General features: G+C 37.5%; 2 protein-coding genes across 2 annotated transcripts in view; one reads left to right on the top strand and one right to left on the bottom strand.

Annotated features, from left to right (window-relative positions):
* LOC139939119 (uncharacterized) overlaps window positions 1–4,701 on the top strand; it is a 33,720-nt gene extending 29,019 nt beyond the window's left edge. Inside the window, exon 12 of the mRNA XM_071934865.1 lies at window positions 74–4,701. Coding sequence (XP_071790966.1) covers window positions 74–475 — 402 coding nt within the window. The 3' untranslated portion in view covers window positions 476–4,701. The remainder of the gene's footprint in view (window positions 1–73) is intronic.
* Window positions 790–27,562, bottom strand: LOC139939110 (uncharacterized). Its single transcript, XM_071934852.1, has 7 exons — window positions 27,488–27,562; window positions 15,566–16,044; window positions 14,526–14,603; window positions 13,683–13,757; window positions 13,029–13,130; window positions 10,131–12,407; window positions 790–8,122 (listed from the first exon to the last, which is right to left on the bottom strand). Exons 2-7 carry the CDS (start codon window positions 15,846–15,848, stop codon window positions 7,776–7,778), a joined length of 3,162 nt encoding a protein of 1,053 aa, XP_071790953.1. The 5' UTR covers window positions 15,849–16,044; window positions 27,488–27,562; the 3' UTR covers window positions 790–7,775.
* Window positions 27,563–27,612: the final 50 nt, after the last annotated feature.

Genomic DNA, 27,612 nt, shown 5'->3' with positions numbered 1-27,612 from the left:
CGTAATAATTACAAAAAAGTCGTAATAGTTGGCATAATTATACATAAATAAGTTTTGATTTTAATTTCCACAGCAAGGTAAGCTTGGCTGCATTGCCTACATCCGGGAATTCATCGCGAAGTTTAAACCGTCACAAAAGCCCAAAATGAGAGTAAACGAAAGGGCACGAGACAGCAAAAAGCTTCACCGTGTTACCTTGGAAGTCGCAAGAGCACTTAACAGTGAGTCTGATTTGGAAGGAATGTACTCCCCTTCCCCACCTTCAGTTGGTCCTCTAGGCCAACAGATTGATGATGATGTCTTTAGTGCACAACTACAAGAAGCTAACATCGCTGCTCAGAGAAAAAAAACTCTGGCTGCTGCTAATGCAGAACTAGAAGCTACTCCAACAAATGTTCGCAGCCCAAGGAGTGTTCTCTTTGAAGATGAAGTCCAAATTAATGTCGATGGAGATGGAGAGGAAACTAAGTTATAAACGATTGATACCGTCAGTAATAGTGTATGCAATTGTTCTTGTCACTGTGCAGCAAAGTAACTACTTTGAATGGATTAACAGCTTGAATGCAATGTGTGTTTCCATTCATTGTGACTGTCTCCAAGGATTAATATTGATGAGTTGTTACCTTAGAGCTATATATATTGACTAGAGCGCTAACTTGCTCTGCGTTGTGAAGCTATCCTGGGCGCAGACATGTTTGATGTGTTGCGTGACTACGGAACGATTTTTAATTTTAAGAATAAGAGAACACACATTACCGCAATTTATTAACATTCGGTGTGTGTGCTTACGAAAGGGGACTGCCCATTCGCGTTCGTCCATGCTGTCTAAATGTTTGTGCAAATAACTAAAATAAAGCTTCTTATGAGCAATCAAATATGTTTATGTGTACACACATTCTTTTCTATAATACTAAAATAGTAACTTCAACAACTTAGTTACCAGTAAAGAGCTTTATGAAATTTGACCCAGATTTATTTAGGTAAGCATGTGCGTAATTTACAGCAAGAAATTTAGGCGACCATTATTTTTCACACAGGCTAATTAAATTGAAAACGAAAACCGTAAGTTCGACTTGAGGTACTTAAAAACCGTATACGCGCCTTTTAAACATGTCACACATGACACTTGCAGTTTGTACGCTCATCAGCAGATGGTGCGTTCACATTTCCTGCATTTTTTTGTTCGATGACACATATAAAAGAACAAACGCACTATCATGCAAATAGCCGTACAATTGCCGTACACAAATTCAAGCTTTTGTAATGGTTTGTACATAAACATGGATGTGCTCACACTGCTTCAAAACCTTAGTGCGTGTATAACGGGGTGTTAGCGCTCTAGTCAATATATATAGCTCTATGGTTGTTGCAGGTTGGTTCTCTCAGCTGGTGTTTTTAAAGTTTTTTTTTAAATAGATGAATACAGTAATATCAGGAACTTAAGTTGTAAAGTAGTATCAAAATGGTTGTCTTTAGATAGTTCAACTACAACACATAGTATAGAGGATATTTTTTAAGTGTATGTTTTATTGTTGTTTCCTTTGTTTATTTCATTGGTTAAATGATTTTTAACATAATTGCCAATTTAATTGTTTTTTTATTCAATGGTGTAATACTAGAGCTGCATAATGTGACTGTGTTGGATATTTACAAGGTATGGCATTCTTAATGTATATCTAAAACCGATTTGGCAAGGCCTAACTTTCTTGTAACCAAAGTTTTTTCTTACTCAAGCTGAGAAAATGTTTTTTCCAAAACGATCAAGAACATTTGACAATTTATGGTGTGTTTAACATTACTACAGTAAGTTTGGATAATGAAATCCAAAATGGATAAAGCTCCATAATAAGCAAACAATTCCTGCTTACACATTTCATAAAATTAGACTGGGGTCTATTTGATATCCAAGCTTCAATCAATGATTCCAATTTTGTTTATTGGCAAAACGTTTAGCTTCAATTATCAACAAGACTTTCAACATTTACTTTTTAAAACACAAGATTTTTTCATTCCAGTAATATTCAAGTCAAATTGTGCAAATAGAATTTTGGAATTCCCTTTTGGTGGATTCTGAAGAGCACTTTAAAAATAATTAAGTATAACAAACTCTAGATGACCTACACTTCAGACTTTTGGAGATTTTGAAATTGTCCATTGAAAATAGATTTTTTTAAAGTTATTATCATCTTACTCAATCTGCTTCGCACAAATTTATCGAAGATTTATGTAACATGGTTTAGTATAAATTCTATTAACTATACATATTTGTAATTATACTTCCATTCTTTGAAAGCTACATTGATTGTTTTTATAAGTAGATGGTTGGTAGCTATTTTAACCAGCCCTTGCGGTCTTTCATATTATACTAGTTACAGAACAGAGGAAGAATTCTAGTATAGGGCTAACATTTAATCACCATGAAATCCTCATATTACTTGCCTTTAGTGATAACCATCTTAGAACATGTAATATTGTCTCAACCTTCTTTTTTAACTTATTTCCATTTCTTATTAGACTGCTCTTATTAGATTGTTAAGGCAGTCTTTTAGTAGACCACAAAACACCAGCTTCCAAAGGTGCTCAATTGTCATATATTTTTAAAGTATTTTTTATAGACAGAAATCTTCCTTTTTGTACAAGAGCTTCACAATTTTAAAACTTATAAACGTGTTACAGTATAACAATTTCTTATAAATGTGTATCCTTTTCAACTAAATCTATTTTTGTATAACCTCTTCCTGACAAACTTTTAACCTTTTTGTAAATAAACATAAATAAAGTGCCTTAACAGTGTAATAATTGATCTATGGGGATCACAAGTACTAGATTCCACTACATGTAGAAATACTATTATGTTTACATGTTTGATCATAAGTACCAGATTCCACTACATGTAGAAATACTATTATGTTTACATGTTTGATCACAAGTACTAGATTACACTGTAAGCAAATATTATAGCTTTTCCCGGTCAATTTCAGCAAAAAAATCATTCAATTTCATTAATATGCGTTGTAATTGATGCATTTTCCCATTATCCTCTGAAGGGTTTCTCTTTAGGTCTTAGTACATTCTGATTCATTTAAGGGCATTCAAACCTACACTTTGACCATTCTTAAGACTTTACAATTGATACATTCAAATGAAGACTCATTGAAGCCGATGTTGCTGCTAGTTTGCGTTTTCTTTGTCATTCATGTGCAACAAATTTCAACTTCTTTGCATTCAAATTAAAGATGAGCTTTGGCTTTATGAGTAAAATGGGAATTAAAGCTCCTTTACTGGCACACAGGTTGTCCTTTGTAAGAGGTGTTTCCATAAATTTTACACCATTATTTACACCATGTGATTTTTCCTTAATAGAAATCGCTGCGTTGTTACCCTTCCTTAAGTTTAAAGCCATTATACACTTTCGGTTAAAAGTATAGTCCAATTCCCACACTTTGTGTATAACAACTAATATATAAAACAACAAACCTGTGAAAATTTAGGCTCAATCGGTCATTGGAGTCGGGGAAAATAATGGAAAAACCCACTCTTGTTTCCACCCGTTTCACCGTGTCATGACATATGTTTAAAATAAATCCGTAATTCTCGCTAACGAGAATTTATATTGTTTTAATGTTTTCTCAAAAAGTAAAGCATTCCATGGAACAATATTTCAAATGAAGTCTTTCATTATAAACCCTGTAAATTATTTGTAAACCTGTGAACTTTTTTCTTTTGTTTTCTGTACTGAAAGTGTATAATGGCTTTAAAAGTCTGCACCCGATAAATTTGAAATGCAAAACTAATTATTTTGCTTCAGCCTTGATATGTTTTTTGCCCTGGCTATGTGGTCTGTGTTTTCTGTTAGCTTCAGGACCATTTCAAATTCATGTCTAACAAATGTTTCAAAGGAAATGTGAGCTTACAAACATAAGGGGTTGTTTTACAATTTTTAAAAATTATACAATTAAAAAAAAAGATTAATGTTATTCTTAAACATTTTAACCAGTCTTGCCCTACATGTATGTATCTACATTATTAATAATGTAGATAACATTATTCACTGCTCTAGACCAACCACGGGCAGCCATCTTTTTACCCCAAATTTCTTGGGTATTTACCTGATTGCTCATAAATAAAATTTAATGATTGACCAGGTCTTGCTGCTGGCTTTTACAAAATTGAATAATTCTTACGACCTTGTGAAATTGAATGGTCTAATTTGACCAGTGAATGCTACACTAGTGAAATTGAACTACTCATTTCTTACTGTTTAATGCTGATTTAACGAAAATTCGTTTTTCAAACTAAATTTAATGTGGCAGGAGTTAAATAATGGATTTTGATGAAATTGGCTGGGATAATCTATACTATAATGTTTACAATTTGCCTTAATATTGTCATTTATGTAAGACCGACAATTGTAACAGAAAGTACTAAACCTTGTCAGCATTCAAAACATTAGATCAAATAGTATGACAGATCTGCCAGACAACTCCAATACAGTAGTGTGATATGGTCTGCACATACAGTTCTCACACGTAAAGTACATGTCTAACATAGACGAACAATGTTAATTTAATTTTTAATTGTGTACAATGTAGTTGGTTTGGTCAATTAATATTATCATGAATAAATTTGAAATTATTCTCTCAATTACCTGTTGATAGTCTCTACTTATATTTTGGGGGTTAAATCTTAATTTTCTGGGCACATAATGTTAATTTTTCATTTGATGTTATCTTTGCATTTAATCATAATTTTGTAATAAAGTATTTGTATAAGTATTTTTAAAAAAGGCTTTACGGTTGTGCAATTAAATGTGGAAACTAGTCAATTTTTGATCCCACACTAAATTATAAGAAATTTAAGGAGTTATTCATCAAGCATTTATACAGCATGCTGTGGCCAACTGGCAAAGACATGGCCAACTGGCAAAGAAATGGCCAACTGGCAAAGATGTGGCAAAAGACACAAGCTCCTGTTTGTTGTCTTTGTTTTCAGTTAATATTTGTGACATCAAACCTAGTCTTACCGACCCCTTTTCCTTCAAAGTTATTTTTAAAAGCAACTTTACGGACAGTACATTAACTTTCCTTTTCAATGATGGATGGTATAAAATGGAAAGATTAAACGCTACAGCTTCAAATGAGGAGCCTTTTTGTAGTTTACTCTGATAAAGTCAAACTGGACTCTCAACACTGGTATCACGGCCCAGTTTCATAGAGCTGCTTAAGCACAACTAACATCAGGATAAGGTTACCAGCCAAACTACATGTACCATGTCACATGAAAACTGTTACTGGTATTTTCCTCATTTCTGCTTAGCAGATAAGTAAAAAAACAAAAAATTCTGCTTAAAGCCATTATACACTTTCGGTGAAGTATTGTCCAAGTCCCACACTTCGTGTATCACAACTTCTGTATAAAATAACAAACCTGTGAAAATTTAGGCTCAATTGGTCATCGGAGTCAGGAGAAAACAACAGGAAAACCCACTGTTGTTGGTTGTATGTTTCGCCATATCACATGTGTTTAAAATAAATCCGTAATTTTGCTATCGAGAATTGATATTGTTTTGCTGTTTTCTCAAAAAATAAAGCATTTCATAGAATAATATTTCAAGAGAAGTCTTTCACCATTTCCTTCTTCAAACCCTGTAAGTTATTTGTAAACCTGTGAACTTTTTTTGTACCGAAAGTGTATAATGGCAGTCACCTGGAAATATATTTTTTTCTTCTTCAAACATTAGAGTAAATATTTCTGAACAATAAAATAATTTGTTCAGTAATTGTTTTTAACGATTTATATGTTAAAAAAAATATATAAAGTTGTGTGGGCGTGCATGCATGACTCTGCTACCCCTTTTGTGACGTCAATCGAGGCAGACTTTGCCTCCCTCGATCGAACATATGTACATGCAAGTACATTCAACTCCTAGTCGTGAGTTTGTACTTTCTAAAAAGTTTTTTTTTTGCATTTTTCCGTCAATGTCGACTAGGTGTATTACTGCTGGATGCAGCAAAACTAAAGATGGGGTCAGTTTGCAAGTCTTTTCCAGCGCTGTGCAGCAAACACTTTGAGCTGTCGTGCTTCGAGAACCTAGAATTTACTACCCATTTTGACATGAAGAAAAAGTTCTTTTCTAAAACATGCTGCCATCCCAACAATTTGTCCAGCTAGTGGGGAAGTCGAAGAAGGTACCTGAAAGACACAACGAACCCAAAGGAGCATTTGCCTAACGTGAAAAAAATCAGGTATTGTTTCAACTTTGAGGGCATGTTTTTAGCTTGCGCCAAGCGTAACTATCTTGTGTTGGCACTGCATGCGATTCATCTCGTCTCGATGACGTCACAATGAAATAACATTGAAACAAATTTGTTTAAACCGTAGTCAATTCTTTATTTATATTCCACTCATCACAACACATATTTTGGCTTCTGACTGGCACCCCCGAACAAAGATATTGACAAAATAGGGACATCGCCAATATAGGGCTAGATCCGGAGGTCCTTGGTTCAAATCCCACTCTATAGTCAATTCTTTGTTCAACCCCCAAAATCACTTCAAAATTTACCCAGTCAATTTCCCTTGTGATTTATATTGATATCTGAAAAACAAAAAGTTGCATCCCCTTAAGGTAATCCCCTGGCTGCCGCTTCCCAGGTTGTATCGTAATTTGGATGTGATCCCTGGCTACACGGCAGTTAACGGTTGTATGGCTTCTGACTGGCACCCCCGAACAAAGACATTGACAAAATAGGGACACCGCCAATATAGGGCTATATAGCTCAGTTGGTAGAGTACCGTCACGTTAATCCGCAGGTCGTTGGTTCGAATCCCACTCTAGTCAATTCTTTGTTCAACCCCCAAAATCATTTCAAAACATATTTTAGTGACAAAAGCTTTATTTTGACAAAATACCACTTCCAGGTGACTTCAAGCAACTCTGTGTAATTGGAACATACTCAGTGGTCTACTAGTCGATTTCTTGCTCTATGCAGGGTCATAGGTTGGAATCCCATCCGAGAATACCCCAAACCCCTACATTATATGTTATCACACAAGCGCGAGTGGAATACTGAAAAATATAGTGCTTCTGCGTCCCATATCCAAACAGGCAGACGCGCTATATTTTCCGTATTACCACGAGCGCGCGTGTGATAACGTATTTATCTTAGAGCAAACTTGGCGCGTGACATAGAACACACAAGCGCAGGTAGTGATGTTAGCCGTGCAATGTAGGTTTTTGTCACCACTCCATTCTGCGAATCTGATTGGAGGATTAGCGCGTACTTGAAGATAGTTTCAAATGCTTTAAACAGCTTCAAGAAGTTATGAGCCATGTTAGCTATCATTTGGTACATGGGAGTATACACTATTGAAACAGTTTTTGTTTGGTTCTGACGTTGTTATCAGAGATAGCAATCCAGCATTAAGGTAAGCTGACCACAAGAAAATCTACAATTAGGTTGTTGGAGTTATGGTTTGAAATTAAAATAAACTAACTTCAATCCTTTTGTGTCAAGAGTAAATCTAGAGTAAGTTATAATACACTAATAGCAACAATAACCAGTACACAAATGTAAATCAGTATTGAAATACCCTGTTTACAGGAAAGAACTCTCAGAAAAATTTGTTATGCTCAACTTAATAGAGACATTAATGTTGAAAACTGGATGTTGTTTTCTTGACTTTAAGATATGTACTTTGAATAGAACTGGGCTGAAATGTGGCTAGAACACTAGACTAGTATTGCTGATCAATGGCAGACGTGCAGTCATAAGCTATGATGCTGACTCATTACGAATTATTGGAGATATTTCATCTGTAGCTTTATCTCTTACAAAACCATCTTCACAACAACTGGTTGCAATATTCTTACGTCTACTTGGTCTCTCCATCTTATACTTCCAAGGTTCTAAGAACATCTTCTTTTTAGTTTGCCATTTCCTTCTCTTGGCTTCCCTACTAGTCAGGACTGATGTTATACGTCTCCTCTTACGACCCTGGTGTAGTTCCCCCAACAATCTTGAGACATCCGAGGAATCTTGCTTGGCTTTCTTGTTTGACTCTTTTTCATCCGAGGGGGCCATCAGTGGAAGGCGTAGAAGCTTCGAAGCTATCGGGGTATCTGGACAAATAAAAAATTCACTCAAATTCAAAGGGAAGTTCATTATTTTTTTTATTTTTTTTATTTTTTTACTCTGGGAATTGGTCAAGTTTTCAACAAACAAAGTAAACCCCCAAACCAGCCTGTGGAAATGTCAATTTAAACCAAAAGTAGTTTATGATTTGGCAGGGATTTTGTGCTTAATTTGATTGAGGCAATCAAAACAAACAATTGTGACGTTAAGGCAGGGGACACTATTGGCAATTACTCAAAATAATTATTTGCATAAAACCTTACTTGGTAACAAGCAAAGGGGAGCTGTTGATAGTATAAAACATTGTGAGAAATGGCTCCCTCTGAAGAAACGTAGTTTTCAAGAAAGAAGTAATTTTCCACAAATTTCATTTTGAGACCTCAGACTTAGATTTGGAGGTCTCGAAATCAAGCATCTGACAGCACACAGCTTCGTGTGGCAATGGCGTTTTTCTTTCATTAATATCTCGCAACTTTGACAACCTAATGAGCTCAAAGTTTCACAGGATTTGTTATTTCGTGCATATGTTGAGATTCACCAAATGGGAGCTTGAAATACTATTTCCTCAACTTTGACAGTGTTTCAGGTGGACAATTTTCTTTTGAGGAATGTTTCCGATAGATGGTTTTGAACCCTTGGGAAAAAGATCAAGAATAGTAGTGTTTTGTGCCACTCTTTTCTTTGGTAACAAGGTTGCAAGGATAAATTAGCATCCCTAAAGTATGCTTGTGCAGTATTAACCCCTTGAAGATGGAAGGCGGTTTTGGGCGCTAATCTAGTGCAGAATGCTGTGGACTGTGTATGTGGTAAGCCGTAGAATGAAGTCTGTGGCCTCTACAGCTGTGGGCAAACAAAGGCTGCTATGCAGTCATGTGTGTAAGCTGGGCATTGAGGGGTTAATGTAGAATATCTGAGTAGTTTCTAAATGTGTACACTTTGTTATGAGAACACCTGTGCTGTTTGCGTTTCTAAAAAAATGACATCAAGAATTATCCAGAAAAATTGTTTTGTTTTTGACACAGGTTTGATGAAGCCTCAGCTGAAGTTATGGTTAAATTGTTAAACTCTGATCTGAATGAGCAGACATTTATGGCCACCATACAAAAGGTGTTTTATGAAAGCGTGAATACCACCAACATATTGAACAATTTAAGGCCGTTGTAAGTCATGTAAGTTTATATTAGTTTCTTGTCAACCAATATCTTAAAAATGACAAGGGAACTATTAATTCTCACTTCTGTCACAATGAATGATCAAAATCAATATTCCTATATTTCCCTTCTGTTTTATGGTTTTAAGATGACTTAAAGTACATGATTGTTGTCCATGCAGATTTTTAACTGCTGGAAAATAAGGACTTTACTGTAAAAATTGATTGCAAATCACCTTTTGGGGATCTGGTTATTTATTCTCAAAGCTCCAATTAAAGCCAAAAGAAAAGCTGATAAATAAATTTCAGTTTTTGATGTGGCAGGAAAACCTCAAGAGAATTATTCCAGGGAAAACCAATGCAATCAGGTACATGTTGGTAGTGAAAACCTAATCCACATCATGCCCAGAGGTGGAAGGCGAGGCAACCTGACTGCCCAAAGACAAGGGCTCAATTTCACAGCTCTAGCTGCTTAAGCAGTGATCAGTGCTTAACATTTTCCTGCAGAAATGCCCAGGGGCCAATTTCATAGTGCTTAAGCGAAAAATTTGCTTAAGCGCGAAAATAGCTCGCTTATTTTACACATGTTACGGGCCAAAATTTCATGACATATACATTCCTTGTGACTGGTATTTAACTGTTGTTCACTTAGCATAACAATTGATCGGAGTCTTGGCCGATAATCTGATTTTACTAAGCAAGGATTTTTGAGCCCAGGACACCAGTCACTTATGGAGCATGTGAAATGGCATTTTGGCTGGTAACCTTGTTGTGCTAAGCTTAGTTTGTTGTTCTTGGCTACTTTTTGTGCTTAAGAAGCCTTGGAATACTTCAATGTTACTTACCCAAATGGTCTGGTGACTCTAATGTTGGTCTGGATACTTTATCATACAAGCTACATATATCAGTATGATGATACAATCTCATCAGTGCTTTCCAGGCATTGTAGCGTAAATCCTCCTCACTATTATCACCAATCTTTAAACGAAACATAAAGGATTCTTTCTGTTCCTTAGTCAGAGTCTTCTCTAAGCAAGACAGAGCATCAGGCATAGATTGATCCACATTATGCTTGGCTACAAACATCCGTGGCGCCTTCCTTTCTGTGTAGCTCTCAAACATCTTGGAGTTTTTACCCCAACTGATGTTGGAACTAGAGTTTAAATCATTCATGTTTAATGGTGTGGGCTCAGTTGAAGATACTGCCTGACCAGCTACTGGTGTACGAGAGAGTATATATTTGATTGGCTGGTTTAGTTTCTTGGATTGGAATTCTGCAAGTGATAAATACCGAAGCTTGTTTTGATTATTAGTGTCTCCTGAAGCCCCAGGACTTTGATTCAGAACCAGTGAGTGTTTTATGCCATCCTTTGAAGTGACCAATACTTGCTTTTGATTGATTTTATTTTTGCTAATGAGGTAATTAGGTTGTATGACGTCACTTTGGTAGATGACCTGACCTGGCTGTTTGACCTGATTGGTACAAACCATCAGCCTTGGCATTTCACCTTTAGCCGAATGGTTTGTTGTAGAATCACTTCGCTTAGACTGGGTATCAGTACTGCACAAAACATTGGTCTTGATACTTGGACTGCTTGGTACACTCCCAGTCGTAGCGGCAACTAACTTAGACCGAGGAGTGTCACCATCAACAGAAAGACTGGGTTGTGCTGTCGGGGCGTTTGTCGTCAGTGATTGAATCCCTTCAACTTCTTCCATCTCCTCACCTGTCTGAATGACTTCATTAGCTCCAAGAATGAACCCATCTTGTAAAACAGCAGAGTCAGGCTGTTCGCTTGTGGTCATAGAGCTAGAATTAACAATTCTATTATTATGAGCTCCATTGTCCTTATCTTCCTCATCAGTGTCTGGTAGAACCTCTTCATTAGCTCCAACAATCATTTGATCCATCTCACTCGTTGATGGAACTAAGATGTCTTCCTGTACAACTTCACATGCTGCAACCCCAAGCATTGGATCTTCCATGACTTGGCTATTGTCAAAGTTAGCTGCTTTCAAACTAAGATCAATCACAAAGTTCTCAGAATCTTGGTTTCTTATCATTTTAAAATCGTTTCTATCATTAACTCCATCCGACTTGACTACTGGAGAATCCAGATTGTCTTGTCTAACAACAACAAACTGAGGAGTGGAATTGACTGCCGTTGGTAAAACATAGAACAGATTTTCTGTTGAGGGTTGGCCTTCTTGTGATGAAGTCTTACGATCGTTATTTGAATGTAAGCTGAGATCAGTAGGTTGACCACCACTTGGTGAAATGGTGTTAGAGCCAACCATTTGCTTTGATTCGTTTATTGATATTGCGTTGAATTCTGGGTGGCGACTACAGAAGACTTGCCACCACATATCAGTTGGAGTATTATCTGGAAACCAATGAATTCTCTTAATCCCATTAGCTTCTTCTTCATCTAGCAATGATTTAACCTTAGCAAACACTGTGCTCTTAATATGTGCAGTGTGACCAAGCACAGCCATCCGTACACTTAATCTGACGAGATCATTCTCCTCAGCAGTGCTTAAAACAAAAACAGATTGTATTTTATTCTTAAGGCTCTGTAGTTTGATTTTATAGCATTTGCATGCTTCGTTGACGGTCATACGCATAGACATCACATCCATGCATGCTTGTTGAAGGTTCTCTTCCTGTACCTTGGTAGATACCAGTTTATTTGGAAAATGTTCACTGTGCATAGTTTGTAGAATATCCTTCTCTGCTTTGACTCTATCATTCAGAATACCAGGAATAACTCCATAGACTGATGCAGCTTTCTCTATTGTCATCTTACCTCTCAAGACATTATCACATGCTTTATTAAGATTGACTTTCAGCTCATCTTTCACACAGTCACCTAGCGTGTATCTCCCAACACCAAACTGTTTAGCTGCATCAATGACACTCACTCCATTATGAATGACATACTTGCAGGCCTCTTTCAAATTAGATTCATGTTGTTGCTCTGCTTGGGACAGTGAGTGTTGAGTCAAAGTTTGTTGCGTCAAGGATTCTTGCGTCAAGGATTGTTGAGTTATGGAGTGTTGAGTCACGGAGTGTTGAATCAAAGACTCTTGCATCAGGGACTGCTTCAAAGTGGTGTCTGTAGCTGTCGAGATAATAACAAATAAATAAAGTTTATTTAAATTTGGCCTTTTCAGTCAAGGTTGCAAGCTGAATTATTATTATTATTTGTTATTACTAAGTATTATTTATACAGGGTAGCCCTATCAGTGTAAAAACACTGTTCACCCTGGGGGCCCTGTAGAAAAGCAATACACAGAACAAGAGATTAAGAAAGAAGCATTTCTCATTGTGAGTTTGACATTTAACAATGAACTGATTCAGTTTCAAGTTGAAGCCTCTTTTATTGCGAGTTTGACATTTTTACAATAGACTGATCCATTATGCTTAAAGCTGAGGCATTTCTGACCAAGACTCAAGCTTGCACAGCGTGTATTACTCAATGCTAAATCCCAAGAAGTCATTATTCCAGTTGATAATAATATATCAAATCTAAATAAAACCCCATTAAATGGGGCCGTGATACAAATGGAATTATTGACAGAAGTCTTTGAACTAATGACAAAGATTCCATTTCTTTCTTTAGTCACTGGTAATCATGTCTTTAAACAATTTTTATCGTCCCAACATGACAGGTTGGTGATAATCGGTTCATCAAATACCACCGTGGATTGTATATGACTCAATGAACCAATGGAGCACTTACGAGTATTCTCCACAGCGGCTGTAAAGTTCTTGTTATTAGCATTTGTGTCAGTCAGGCTGACCATAGATGACTTGGCAATGGTTGTTCCAAAATAACCTTTTTCTAAGAAAATAAATAAAATAATTCAAGAAAAAGTATAGAATCATTGGTCTTCAACACTTTCTTTATACGTTTGGAGATAACACCAAGTGAGTGCTTAGTTTTTAGTCATGGTGTTTGTGCTTATTTTAATTTGCTAAATCAAATTAAGAAGTAAAGTGTTGGCTGACAATATTATTCAGACATGTCAGAATTTCAAAGAGACTTATTTCAAGTGATATTTGTATTAATGAGTCTTATAACAGTTGATGTCATTCATGTCAATTCACTACCTTACAGTTCCTAAGGCCGATATCACAAAGAGATAAGATAAGACTACTCTTATCCAAAGTTAGGACTAGTCTTACCTATTAGCATTGTCCAGGATTAGTCATAAAATAGGAAGAGTTTTGTGAAATCAACCCCAGGGACTCTCCAAGAAAAAAAGCAGTTCACACTTCCAAATTGTTTCTTTTGGTAAAACAAACTGTTCTTTAAAAGAAGACATGACCCTGTGTGTTTTAACAACAAAACTCAGTTCAGTGTTTTGATAAGTACACATTGTGAGAAACTTACTTTTCAGAGGATTACCAGGCGTTGGAAGAATATAAATATCTTTTGTTGCAATATCTTCAACTGGAGAAAATGGTTCTGAAAACAAGAAAAACAATTTCAAAATTAGAAATAAAAGTGAACTCTAGTATCACATCCATAGACGTTTATCATATTAGGCTATGCCAAATATAGTTGGAACTAGAACTTTTTCTTACTCAAAAACCTCTCCAAGGAATAGTTGTGTTACATTCAATTGTAAAATAAAATATCTATTTCTACTGATATGGTTTGAATTGTATTGATTCATCAACTGGTCGGTAGAGATGTTACATTTCATGCTGCACACCAAAGAGAAAGTAACTATTGCATTACGTTATACATTATTTATAGTTGGGTTGTATCCTTACACCAAAGTGTGGTAAGGACTATACCATCTGGACTTTCACAACTCCCACGGAAAGAAAATCCACAAGATACTTGATTTGGATTTGAAAGTTAACATCATCTTAATTAAACGGAATTCTAACAAAAAGTGTCTCTTCAAGTTCACCAATTGGGGAAATGGTTAACTTGCTAGAATGGCCAGTATAAAAATATTTACGTTAAGCAACTTTTGTTCTCAATTTTAAGCGTCCACCTACACAATGAATAGAATGAAGGCCGAGAAGGCCACAACGCGACCATCGCGCGACTGACTATAAACCGGCCTTGAGCGTGTATTCTCAGTTCTAGCAGTGTATGATGTTAATGTGTGCTGAAACCCAAATCACACTGTAACAGTGGTTTATATTGCATTCCAAATGACTCTACAGAGCAAACTCAATGTGAGACACTAGTGTGAATTCAACTCATAAATCTAGCTACCATTTGAGGAGTTTTTCTGCTCTCTGTTGTTGGTATCTGGATACACAAATGGTCCTGATGGAATACGGGGATCTTCCGCTGAAAAAAATAATAAATCAAGAAAATGTTATGGATTGAATTGTTTCAAGTTGTGCAGTCAATAGTTTAAATTGCCTAATCTTGCTGAAACATAGAGATTAACGTTAAGGTTGAATGCTGCATGCATACTCTATTTATTTATTTTTCTCTGCCTCATTAAATAGCTTTGTTTATTGTTTATTCCTTAAAAAAAAATTGTTTGTACTCGATTTTCATGAAGTATGGAAATAAATATAAGTTTGAATGAATGAATGAATGAATGAATGAATGTAAATTTGTCACACTTAGCAGAAGTAACAATAATGTGTATACTTGTAAACTTTGTTTCAACATTCTGCCCAGACAAAATACAGAACAGACTTAATAGTAATGTAATAGTGGCTTCTTATATAGTGCACATATCCGTCACTCAGTGACACTCAGGGCGCTGTTACCTACTGTATTTCCTGCAAGGTATGTCGGACTACACTTGAGTTATGAGGTCTGTTATGGTGTACAAGGTGCTGTGGTGCAATATGCTACCAATCAAACAAGGAACACTAGAGCGGACCACTTTTTTTGTGGATAAGTGCAACAGGTGCTTTCATCTAGAAGATGGTCTCAGATATCTCAATACACTGTTATCAGTGAAGCTATATTTGACATACTGATATTCAGAACCCAGTTAACTCATCAATGGAATCAATTCATTTCAATACTCACCTAATGAAACCAACCATGCTGAGACTAACCAGGCCTGCCCCAGCAGTACCAGCTCCTCAAATTTGCGCAGAGATTTGTCATCACAGACCATACATTACACAAACTTCACAAGACTATCACAGATTACTCTAATCTTTAAGGGACCGTACAGGCTTCAAACTCAAGCTATGAAACAATTTTATGAGAGGAATATTTGAGATGGTTCAATGAAATGTCTTGTAAAAATTCAAATCAGTTCATAGAGTAAATATAATTCCTACCTTCCTGTTTCTTGACACAGTCTTCACAGAACCACTTTCCCTTGGGTACTTTCTTGCGGTCGATCCCAACACACGTAAAATGGAACCACTCATACTGGCAATCCTTCCGATCACATCCAATCATATCCACTGTGTTGGGTTGTCTGCACTTACAGAACACCCTGGACTCATTGTTTGAGTCTTGGTCTGAGTCTCCAGAGTCACTCAACTCACTCAACTCATCTGAGTCTTCATTGGATGAGGACTCTGATGAGGACTCAATGAGTTTCTTTCTGCGTGGCATTGTGATAGTCGGATAGTTGTCTGTTGTTTGGTAAGGGAATCAAGTCTTCTTGGAACTACATCTTACGTTTCTTGGAGAATTAGCGATTGCAACAAAATTCCATCAAGTACTTTCTTGCCTCTGGAACACAGGCTTCCCAGATGATGAGTAAATATGATACCACTAGGTACCCTGACTACAGACTCTTACAACAAACCTATGCAGAAAAATAAAGAATACAAGAAAACTTTACTTTATTTACAGACATAGAACCTGTTCAATTGCCAAATACAAAGGGGGAGGGGTCGGCAAAGGGATTGATTTTCCACAATGCTTCCTGGCAACCATCTTCATCTTCACACTATGCCCCTCCCTCGCCCCCAACACACACTTTTGTGAGACCTATACTGAATATTTTTCACATTTCTAACATTTCTTCAGTTAGGGCTGCATGTAGGCCCTAATGTTTTGGGGACATTTTCAAATCAGATATGCCATTGCCTCAACTATTTTTTTGCCCCTCACCCCCTCCCCCTCCCCCCCCCCCCTCCCAATATGGTAGAATCAAGAACCCAGGTTAAACGCAGCACATAATTGACAGAATGCAAGAAGTCTGCAATCTGGAAGTTATCTAGTCGGGCTTTGTAAGGCTTTGTTTGCACCTGTAGATCAGTTTTAACTGAATGACGATCGATGCATAGGGACAGTGTAATTTGGATTGTCTATTCATGTTCTAGATGGTTCATTTGCGACCTCACCTTTGACCTGTTCCAATATATCGCATAATGAGTTGCAAGCATGCCCCTGCCCCCCTTTTACTTTCAGTACTTTGAGTCAAACAAAGATATGGTCAATGGTGATATCCTAATGGACCAAAGTTGTCAAAGAAAAGTTAATCTATTAAGAATTTTACTGATTAGAAGCAACTAGCAATTAAACAGGGCTGTGTGGGTAATCACAACTCAAGCATCACATCATTGCATACATGTAGCAGGTTCTATATTAAATGACAAAACTGTGTTCGCTCTATTTTTTTATTAGAATACTGTCCAGAATAGCTCAACATTCCCTGCTTTCCCAAGATTGCTCCACCACTTTTTTTTTCCTTTCCAGATTGATGTTTGCCAAAAGATAAGTTCATTATGACAATAAACAGCCATTCTCTTTTTTCTTGCACAATTCATAAACTAGCCAGTCCAAAGTATAATGTGGGTCCATGTAAACTACTAAGGCCCCTTTTATATGGAAGAAGGTGAGGACTCTTCAAATCCTGATTTTGAGTAGAATTGGAGCTCAAAAGTCTTGTCAAAACTTAAGCAACACGCCATCAAGATATGGTACTGGTACTACAGTAATGCTGTAGTGCAGTGACAGTACAAATTAATGATAGAGTTAGGACATTATCAAAATTTGTCTTGGCATACTACGAAATGAAAGATTGCAGAATGACAACACTACGGCGATAGCAATATTCGTATCTTATGATGAAGAAGGCACAATGGGTGATTATTTTATTGCTGTTGTCATTCTCGGTTGCATCTTATTAAAGTCATGCTAGGTTGAAGGATAATCATAGTGTCATCATCTTAGCATTGAAGCAAAGCCTTGCTAGGTTGAAGGATAATCATAGTGTCGTCATATTAGCATTGAAGCAAAGCCTCGGCTTGTTGGTAGGTATTGTGGTCATTATGAATGAGTAGGAATCAGTAAGGGAAGAATAGACAAGACACCTTCATGACCTCTACAACTACAACACTAAATATTACAACTCTCATATCATGTTGCTGCGGTGGACCACAATTTCTTTGCCACAACTAGAGTAGAGCAAGATTTTTGTTAACTTTCTGAAAAGATCGTGCTCATCCACAGTAGCATCAGGTTTCACTGCTTTACGATGCACCACAATTGACTGTGAAAATGTGTACAAGGCCGCAGCAAATGTAATTAATTGAAAATTCATGCTCTTTTGTAGCAAAATGGGTGGTTTTGGGAAAGGAGCATAACAATCAATCAATGCTTAATGATGCATCAAAGGCAAAAAACAATAAATCTATCAGGTAGAAGACAAAACAGGTCTAAATTTCATCATCGTTACACAACCTTTTCATATTTTAATTTACATATACATATCTGATTAATATGACCAAATATTTATACTTACATAAATATGTAATGAAAGGTTTCTACAGGCAATGCTACTACAATATTATTTCATCTATTTTGAACAATTCAACAATGTGACTTGCTTTGAGCAACGCCAGTCTGTGGAATAATAAAGTTCTTATCTATCATAGATTCAACTCCTTTGGTCACAAATAAACATTCCAATATAAAATTATCAAATTAAACGATGATTTTACTGCATGTACATATCATGGTTTGGGGTCGGATTTTCCAGACATGTACATAATGGAAATGTTGACCACCTTTACCCAATTCCCAATGAATACATGTGCATGTATACAGTCCATCATCTGCTCTCCACATGGATACCTGGCTTTGCTGATCTCATAAAACTTAACAGCAATTCACTTTTGATTGGAGTAAACATTTATGACCAAACTGTAAACAAGTACAAGAAATTATTCAAAATAAACTACATGTAGGAAGACCTTAACATTTAGAATGGTTGAAATCAGCCACTACAGCAGTTAGCAATCTTACATTTCAATCTGCAATATCATAAAAATAAATTGTTCATCCAACCATTCCAGTCACTCAGTGACACAGCGATTAATATAGAGCTAATTCATCTGAAAGATTTGTGTAAATGGTACATTGGTATACATGTAAGGTGACGATACAGTGTAATACAAAATTAATTCTTAATTTCAAAATACAAGTAGATCCATTCAAAAAGTTTTGTATTGTAGGTTTTTACCAACAGTGGTTTTTAGCTTTGATTGTTATCAAAATATTGCTTATATTGAAGGGAATAAAAAGGGAAGCGACGAGTTCTTAAACTGCCGTTTAAATCCGGCAGGGTCGTGGCCCTGCAATAAAGGCCCGAGCCGAAGGCGAGGGCCCTGACCCTTCAAGGTTTTAAAGGGCAGTTTAAGAATGAGTCACTACTCTTTTATTCCCATTCATAAATGCCTTTTTGGTTAAAAAAAACATATGTTGCATTTTCACGTCAGAGACAGTTTTCGGATATTCATTCGTACGTGTAGTCTTGGTGCAAGAGCATTTCTTGTTTTCCTTTCACATACACAGTGCATCCAACTCACCAACAGCGCCTGCATTGCCCGTAATGATAAACGTCTTGCACCAAGACTAGCGCATAGTATCTGAAAACAACCGGTTATAAACAGAGCTCCAGCTGGTCATTATCAACCGTTTTTATCACCCCCAAGTGACGCGCTCTACACCAATAGGAATAGCGAAACTGTCTGAGGTATTTATGAATGTTTATTAACCCTAACCCACACGGATACATTTAATGTCAATGTTTGTTTTATTTAGATAGTGGACTGCACTATTAAAGTGATACTCCTCGGCAGTAGAATAAAGCAAGACAGTTCCCTAAGAACAACTCTACCTGGCAAGTAGATACACACATGGTGTTACTGCAAACCAAATATATATTGATACCCCACCATGCAATGCCTCAAATCCTATAAAAGTGATACTGCTTTACATGTGATACCACCCTAATCAGAGTCCAGCAGTTGAAATCTGCAATTTTAATTGGCTAATTACTGACCTGGTAAATCCGATATCATACCCCCTAAACCCGTATCATACCCTCATGTGTTGTGCACATAGTATAGTACAGTTGCAGAGCAACTTAGTCATTTGTATTTACAAACACGGCGTTACAGTGTCGGGTAAACAAGACGGTTCCTGCGTTAAAACGTAGGTTTGCAACCTTCACTCTGGCCAAACGTTGAAATGTTTCAATGCGATTCTCATAAGCACACAGAGGACTAATAACAAAGCAGCAAGACCACTGGGGCAGTTTTATGGTATGATAAAAACGTTATGTTAGGTTAGGGTAAGATACAGACTACATCTAGTCTCGGAGTCTGTATCAGGCTCGACTAGATACAGTCTGTATCACATCCAAACTCACATAATAACTTATACATGTACTTTTGTAGTGCTATTAACCCAAGATGTCATGTTGTTTGAAGGGAGAGAATCCAATGATAATTGAATAGACTACATTGATAACATATTCAGCTCTGACTGCTCACATCACTGCACTAACATTGTAGCTCAGAGCCACAGTGTAAGAGCATAGAAAGAAATGAAGACACTTTATAACTGTGTTTGAATATACATGTACTATTATTGCACTGACTAAGCACTAAGCACAGAGTATGTGCTTAGTGCTTAGGGTACAACAAAGAAAGTCATAAGCAGAGACAGAGTTTTCAAAGCAGCCACTGCAGATGTTGCTTCAGTTTCTCTGGTACTGGCCTTGGTGGTCCTAAGTTTACCAAAGAATTGTTCACTTCTTGTGTTGAAAGATGCTTGAACTGATGAAGCCTGAATTAAAATGAGCTTAGTGTTAAGGGCAGGACCAAATGAGAAACTCCAACCTGGGGCCAATTTCATAGAGCTGCTTAAGCAAAAAATTTGCTTAAGCACGAAAATAGCTCGCTTATTTTACACATGTTACTGGCCAAAATTTCCTGCCATATACATTGCTTATGACTAGTATTAAGCTGTTGTTTACTTAGCATTACAATTGAGTGGAGTCTTGGCCGGTAATCTGATTTCACTAAGCAATGAAATTTTTGCTTAAGCAAAAATCTTTGCTTAAGCAGCTCTATGAAATTGGGCCCAGGCTGATCCGTGAACGCTGCCTCAAGCTCGCTGGGCACTGTGTCCGCCACTCAGAGCTTGCCGCTTGCCCACCCATCCTCTGGGAGCCCACCCAAGGCAAGGCCGCGCGTGGGAGAAGATGTCTCTCCTTTTTAGACACACTAAAACGATACACCGGCTTGACCAGCGCTGAGGAACTTCGCTCCTGCATGCTGGACCGGAACATCTGGAGAAAAATCACTGGGCAGGCTCGAGCTTCTAGATGGCGCTCGACATGATGATGATGAGTGTTAAGCACAGCCAGCTAATTGTGACAGCTTTGGAGGTTATTTAAGGCAAGGAAAATAAGTTCAGAAACTCTCGTCAGACATATCCCTCAAATCGTCTGGTAACCCGTCTCTTTCTACGTCTCCTTTTCTTGACCTGGGTCTTTCTTGGCTTAAAGACCTTCCTATTACAGACTCCAAATCTCCAAGGTTCTAGATAATGTCCTCTCTTCTTGACTCCCATGGAGGCTATACGAGACATCATCTTCTTCTGTCTTTTCTTGCCTGGTTCATCAATCAGGAGAGATACCGAGGACTGACTGGATTGATCAGGGACATAGAATGGACCCTTAATCCATGGTGACCACGGTGGAATGTCTCCTTCAGTTTCAGGCACAAGTGGCTTTTTAGTATCATCTGTATAAACATGAAAATAAATATAACTGGTTTAAATGTTATTGTTTTGTTTTAAATTGAAGGTTGAGACATTTTTCAAGATTAAAAATCTGTTTCCCCGTGTTTATGATTGAAGCCAAAATTTGCCCATATTCATGATCAGGTCATGATTTTCCTGAATGAATCATGACTAATGGGCTCTCCTCTTGATACAAATTAAGTGAATTGTGGACTTTACACAAAACTAGAAATGGAAAAGGTGGACATCAAATTGGCCCAGTTTGTTCTTCCCTTGTTGATCAGTTCAAGTATTTCCCCAAAAGTTGCCTTTCTCAGCTCATTATCCATAGCTGTATCAAATCAATGGAGCGTCTTTTCAAACCCCCAAACCCATAATTGCTCATAGAGACCACTGACAGCGTTCACCGACAGCGTTCACCGTCCGATGTCATACTGATGGGCGCCTACCTGATGACCTCATCACGCCCTCTCAAAGAAAAAGTTTAAAGACATCACTATACATCTATTTAAACAATTTAACAATTTTTAAAAGCTCAGTATCTTGAAACTTTGTTTTGCTTGTTGTTTCCAAGTTTTCTTTAGATAAAGAAGAATTGTCAAACTAACCTTTCTTTGAGTCTCGGGTACCATAATACAGACGCTTGAGAGCCATCCATGCTGAATACATCACATCAGCATCTTGTTTAATATCATTCTTGAACCTATACTGGAAAAGGTGCTTCTGTTTCTTAGTCAAGACTGCCTCTAAACAGTGAAGAGCATTGGGTTCAAAGTTATCAACAATCAATAGTTTCTCATCATGAGTAGCGTCTTGACTACACTTCAGTTTCTTGATGTCATTGTTCAGGTCTTCCTTGAGGTGGTCTCTGCCATTGGTTTGAGGAGAGAGGGCACGCTTTAATTTTGACTTAATTGGCGGGTGAGATGTCTTACTTGCAAGAGGAGAATTCTTTGTATTTTCTTTCTCCTTCTTTCCTAAAGGTGCAGAGTTTTTGTTTTGCTTAAACATCTTCATTTTACCGAGGAGTGTAATTTTAGGGAGTTTATGAAGATTCATCTTCTTTATCTGCGGATGACGTTTACAGAAAGCATGCCACCATTCATCCTGAGGAACATTCTTCTCAAATGGATGCAGTCGCTTAATTCCCATCTTTTCTTCTACATCTAGAAGGACTTTGACATTATTGAGAATGCTTCGTTTAACCAGAACACCTCGTCCCTGTTTGGCCATACTGAGTGCCAGTCCCACCAATCTCTCTTCCTCCTGCGTCGTCAGGATTGGTTCAGAATAAAGCTGCTTGGTGATCTCTGCTTTAGAGACACCATGGGTCTCTGAGGCTGACTGAATGGTGGTTTTCTTAGTCATGATGTCCTTGCAGATTTGCTTGATCTTTAACTTCAACTCCATTGCCTCTTTCTGAGCATCTGCAATTAGGAGATTAAATAAGGTAATTAATTTATTTTGCACAAACCACAAATTTACCTCATCAGTCTTTATTTCAAAGAGATGAAAGGTTGGATGAGATAGACTCCAGTGCTAGGGGAAAGTGACTGCTAAAGTTATCATCAAAACTCACTTCAACCTCACCGATACTTTAGTAAATTTGTAAAAAGTTTATTTGAAGTTCTCTTCTCCGCTTGGCTTGGTATGTGATGTGAAGAAAGGTAAATACCATAATACAAGAATGTCTTCTCAGAAGAAGTGGTGGTTCTGATAAAAACTGGGTAAAATGGGTTAAATGTCTTAAATAGATGAAAGAGAGCTCATGGCTCATTTCTCTCCAGGAATTCATCTTCAGAAAGTGTACCCCCCCCCCCAACCAATGTGCTTGACCCCTTGCTAAGCTGTACATGAAGACTGCAAGCACCAAGACCAAGTGAAGGTACTTAGAACACTCACCTTTGACCTCTTTGCTACAACCATCACAGTACCACTTCCCACGAGGTACCTGCTTACGACTCTTGATTCCAATACATTTGAAGTGAAACCATTCAAATACACAGTTCTTGCCATCACATCCAATCATCTTATCAGTGTTTGGTTTACCACATTTACAATAAACTCTGTCATCTGAGTCTGAACTAGAATCCGTTTCACTCGAATCAGCCTCAATCGATTCAGTCTCAATCAGAACTTTCTTTGACTTGCTCTTAATGTTTCTTGCTTTCCGTTGTCTCTTTTCAGAGGGTGGTATGGTATTATTTGAGGGTGATGCAGGCGTGTTCAATGTGTTGTCGTTTTCCGAGTCAGCAGACATGTTCAAAGTGTTGTCCCTTTCCGAGTCAGCAGACGTGTTCAATGTATTGTCCCTTTCCGAGTCAACAGACATCTTAAATGTATTGTCGTTTTCCGAGTCAGCAGACGTGTTCAAAGTGTTGTCCCTTTCCGAGTCAGCAGACGTGTTCAAAGTGTTGTCCCTTTCAGAGTCAGCAGACGTGTTCAAAGTGTTGTCCCTTTCCGAGTCAACAGATGCGTTCAGTGTATTGTCGTTTGCAGAATCAGCAGACATTTTCTGTGTGTTCTTCTGTTCCGAGTCAGACACATTTGCATTATCTCTTTCAGAATTAGGAGAGGCATTTGGTGTGTTCTCTTTTTCAGGATCGGCAGTCAAGTTCAGTTTGTTGTTCTTTACAGACTCCGATGACAAGTTGAACAAAGATGAGTTCAAGATGTCTTCCTTTTCTGATTTAGTTGACGTATCCATCATTTCTTCCTGATCAGAATCTGCCTTATGATCTGGACTTCCATTGATGAGATTTTGAACTGGGTCTGGGTTTGCGTTTGTGGGCTTCCCATCTGGAAAATGACGCCAACAGACATGATGTTTGTCCTTGGCATTGAACCATGAACCATTGATGAGGAGATCCTCCCTATTAATCAGAGAAACCCACCTTGTCCGAGCATCTCGATTGCTAGGGAAGATGAAGAATGCAGGTGGGGGTGTACAGTCGCAGTCAAGATGACCAATATTACACTGATGTAATTCACACAGTTTATTTGGAATGGTAGTTGATTTGTTGCATATGCATGAAGGTACTTCACATTTACATGCACCGACTCCCCCAATGCAGATGGAGAGAGCACCCGTACTCGACGCTTCCATTATGGTTCACCAACAAATCAATAAGAAACTTGACTGTAAATAAGAAAGAATCACAAAATATCAAATTAGTAAATTTGTAAATTAGTAAAAGAAGGTCAAAAAGTTTTAAAATAACTTTAGTTTAAAAACAGTAGTCACTAATAAATGTGCTATTGTCACAGTGTTATGACAAAAAAGGTTCCAAGTGCATTGATTTCAAGATAAATACTGCAATAAATTGTTGAAGACTTTGGGCTTGTTAAATTAAGGGTTCCTGTGGTAAGGAATTGCAGTTATTTTAGTGAAAGTCTTTCTATTTATGTAAACTGACAAATAAATACAAATACAAATTTAATATAAATTACTACATGTGTACTCTAAGATGTGTGGAAAGCTTGAAATATTTCAGTAGTCGGGGCCCAATCTTGAGATCGCAGGGCTTGTAGCTCAACAAGTTGTCTAGAGCAAACATTATTTTACAAGATCAGAATCAACATGAGTGAGATCAATTCCTGAGTCCTGGCAAAAGAAGTGAAAAGGTATTCATCAGACTCAAAGACACTTGTAAGAAACTTGTTTTTGTTCAATATATGACACAGGTAGGTACAGGTATTGTTTTACAATACAAAACACAAAACCACTATGTTTGTCCGGTCATGAATTAACTGGCCCAACACTAAACCACTGGCTTAGAGCCTGTGACCCAGTGTAAAACCCCTGGCATGAGTTTCCTCAAACTACATTCTAACATGAGGCCCTGCAAGAAAATTTACATACTTTAGAACATCTCTTGTTTTGTTTGAATTTAAGTGCAATGAACCTTAGTACTATAGTTAAGTTACTCACCTCTGACAATACCGCCCTCTTGCATTTAGGCTTTAGTTGCTTCTTCCAAGATGTCCAACATCCATCACAAGTGTTACATCAAGAAATTGCGCATTCAAAAACTGTCATGAATTTGTTTTTGTTTTTTTCATGATGAGTGAAATTCAATATGTACAGTTTGAACTCACATCATCAAGCATCACTGAACTTTAGCTGAACCTTTTCCCAATTGCAAGAGAGTGACATGTCACTTTAGAAAGTTTAGTTTTATTCCATTTAAGTTGTTCATTCCTCCTTCTATCCACATTCAGCCAGAAACTTTGACAGAATATATCAATCAGAGAACATACAACTTGAACTATTAAAAAGGGTGATCCTTTAAAAGTGTCAAAAACATAGATCATATTAAAAAGCCAATGTCTTGACAACACTTAGTTGCTTGAGTTTTCCTTTTTAAAGATAAGATTAAATAGCGTTTTAGCTACCAGTTCCTCAACAATTATAATAGTAGTGACCGGCTTCTCATACAACACTCATATCCATCACTCAGTTACTTCTAGAAACTATAAGGCTCCCCTGTGAGCCTTATAGGGGTCTCATATTTAGGGCCTCCTTAACGCTATACGTTTTTCAAATCAGCGTTGATGGGTGAAAGTTTTACGACTGTTAGCCAGCCAGAACTAAAGTTTCCTGTGTACTGTACACCTAAAGCTTTCCCCACCCTACTCAATATACATTCATAATGCTTGTATTTCCTTTTTGTTGAATGAAATTAAAAAACATCGTCAAAAAATACAATTTTCTGCTCGGTACTTACTGTTGCTTTCCTGCTGCATCGCACGTTTTTTGACTTCTCAATAATGATCAACACTTTATCTTTGGTCACTCGACCACCAAGCGCTGTACACCAGCCTACTCGCCGAACTGCCAAGCCACGACCGAGTTGGACTAAACTATTCTGTGAAAGGGGTGTTACAAACCAGTGTGGCAGTGCGTGCGCTGTTTGTTTACAATACCCGCCGTTCCGTTCACGCATAAAGCGCCCACGCACTGCCACACGGGTTTGTAACACCCCTTTCACAGAATGGTTTAGTCCGACGCAGCCACGGCTCGGCAGCTCGTCGATCTACATGTAGTAGGCTGCATAATGAGAAGGCAAAAAACGTGCGATGCGGCAGGAAAACAACAGTAAGTACCGAGCAGAAAATTGTATTTTTTGAAGATGTAGGGTGGGGAAAGCTTTAGGTGTACAGTACACAGGAAACTTCAGTTCTGGCTGGCTAACGGTCGTAAAACTTTCACCCATCAACGCTGATTTGAAAAACGTATAGCGTTTAGGAGGCCCTTTAAATATGAGACCCCTATAAGGCTCACAGGGGAGCCTTATAGTTTCTAGAAGTAACACTCAGTGACCCTCAAGGCGCTTTAACATTCATTATCTTCCTGCAAGGTATGTGGGACTACATTTGAAATATGGGGATCTTCTCCTTTACCCTAGCACCATGTAATGGTTTACAAGGTGCTGTGGTGCAATATGCTTCCAATCAGACCAGGGACATCGGGGCAAACCCCTTTTCTTATTGATGAGTGTGCTGGGCTCTTTTACAGGCGTTACACAACACGAAACAAATGGCTTTACGTCATCAATTAAAAAATCCCTAGAATTGAATGAAAATTTACCATTTTCTTGTTCCTACTGAAACATAAAACCTTGCTTGATCTGTTAAATAAATTCTAACTTGTGACGCCAACATGATGTGTCTATTTTTATATTTTTATTATTGCAGCAGGAAATTGTTCGTCATGCATTTAATGATTCAGAAACAAAGTGGGTTGAACAAACTGTTCACCTAAACTAAAATACAAAGCTTTATGTTTTCTTTCACGAGTTAAACGAAATAAATGTTCACATGCGGAAAATCAGCAAGAACTTTCAAAATATGTCGTTTCGCTATCAAAGAGATACTGAAAAATCATTTGAATTAAGATTTGTATGATATTCAACATGGCTGCCGTTGGTCCCTAATTCAGCAAACTACAGACAGCTTTTTTTATAACACTGTGACTACTCACAATTACAATGATTGACGTCATACAACGCGGGTACCAGTATGCAAATACTATCTATTCACTGATCACCAAACAAGTATGAAATGAAGAACTGCACAAATTGGCAATAGCATCAACCAACAGTAAAAACCACTCAATTGGTGAAAACAAGTTACGTTAAAAGTCCCCAATTAATCAGAAATAAGTTTTGAACAAACTTGCGGTGTACTGAGACGAGTTTATGGCTTACTTTCTACAGAAGTCGACAGCAAACCCACTCAACTGCTGGGCATGGGAGATCACACCGACCGATACATGTTTCATTTCCAGCATAGCGCCAAACGCATGGAAAGGTAAATAGTCGGGTAACCTTAA

This window comes from Asterias amurensis, chromosome 1 (genome assembly GCF_032118995.1).
Source record: "Asterias amurensis chromosome 1, ASM3211899v1".
Lineage (NCBI taxonomy): Eukaryota > Metazoa > Echinodermata > Asteroidea > Forcipulatida > Asteriidae > Asterias > Asterias amurensis.
The sequence above is the reverse complement of the archived record's forward strand: the minus strand, read 5'-3'. Positions and strand labels throughout refer to the sequence as shown.

Coding starts and splice junctions, on each gene's coding strand:
- LOC139939110 (XM_071934852.1), bottom strand. CDS start 15,848: ATGCCACGCAGAAAGAAACTCATTGAGTCCTCATCAGAGTCCTCATCC. Junction 13,758..14,525: donor GCAGAAAAACTCCTCAAATG/GTAGCTAGATTT, acceptor TCTTGTTTTCAG/AACCATTTTCTCCAGTTGAA. Junction 8,123..10,130: donor AGAGTCACCAGACCATTTGG/GTAAGTAACATT, acceptor TTATTTGTCCAG/ATACCCCGATAGCTTCGAAG.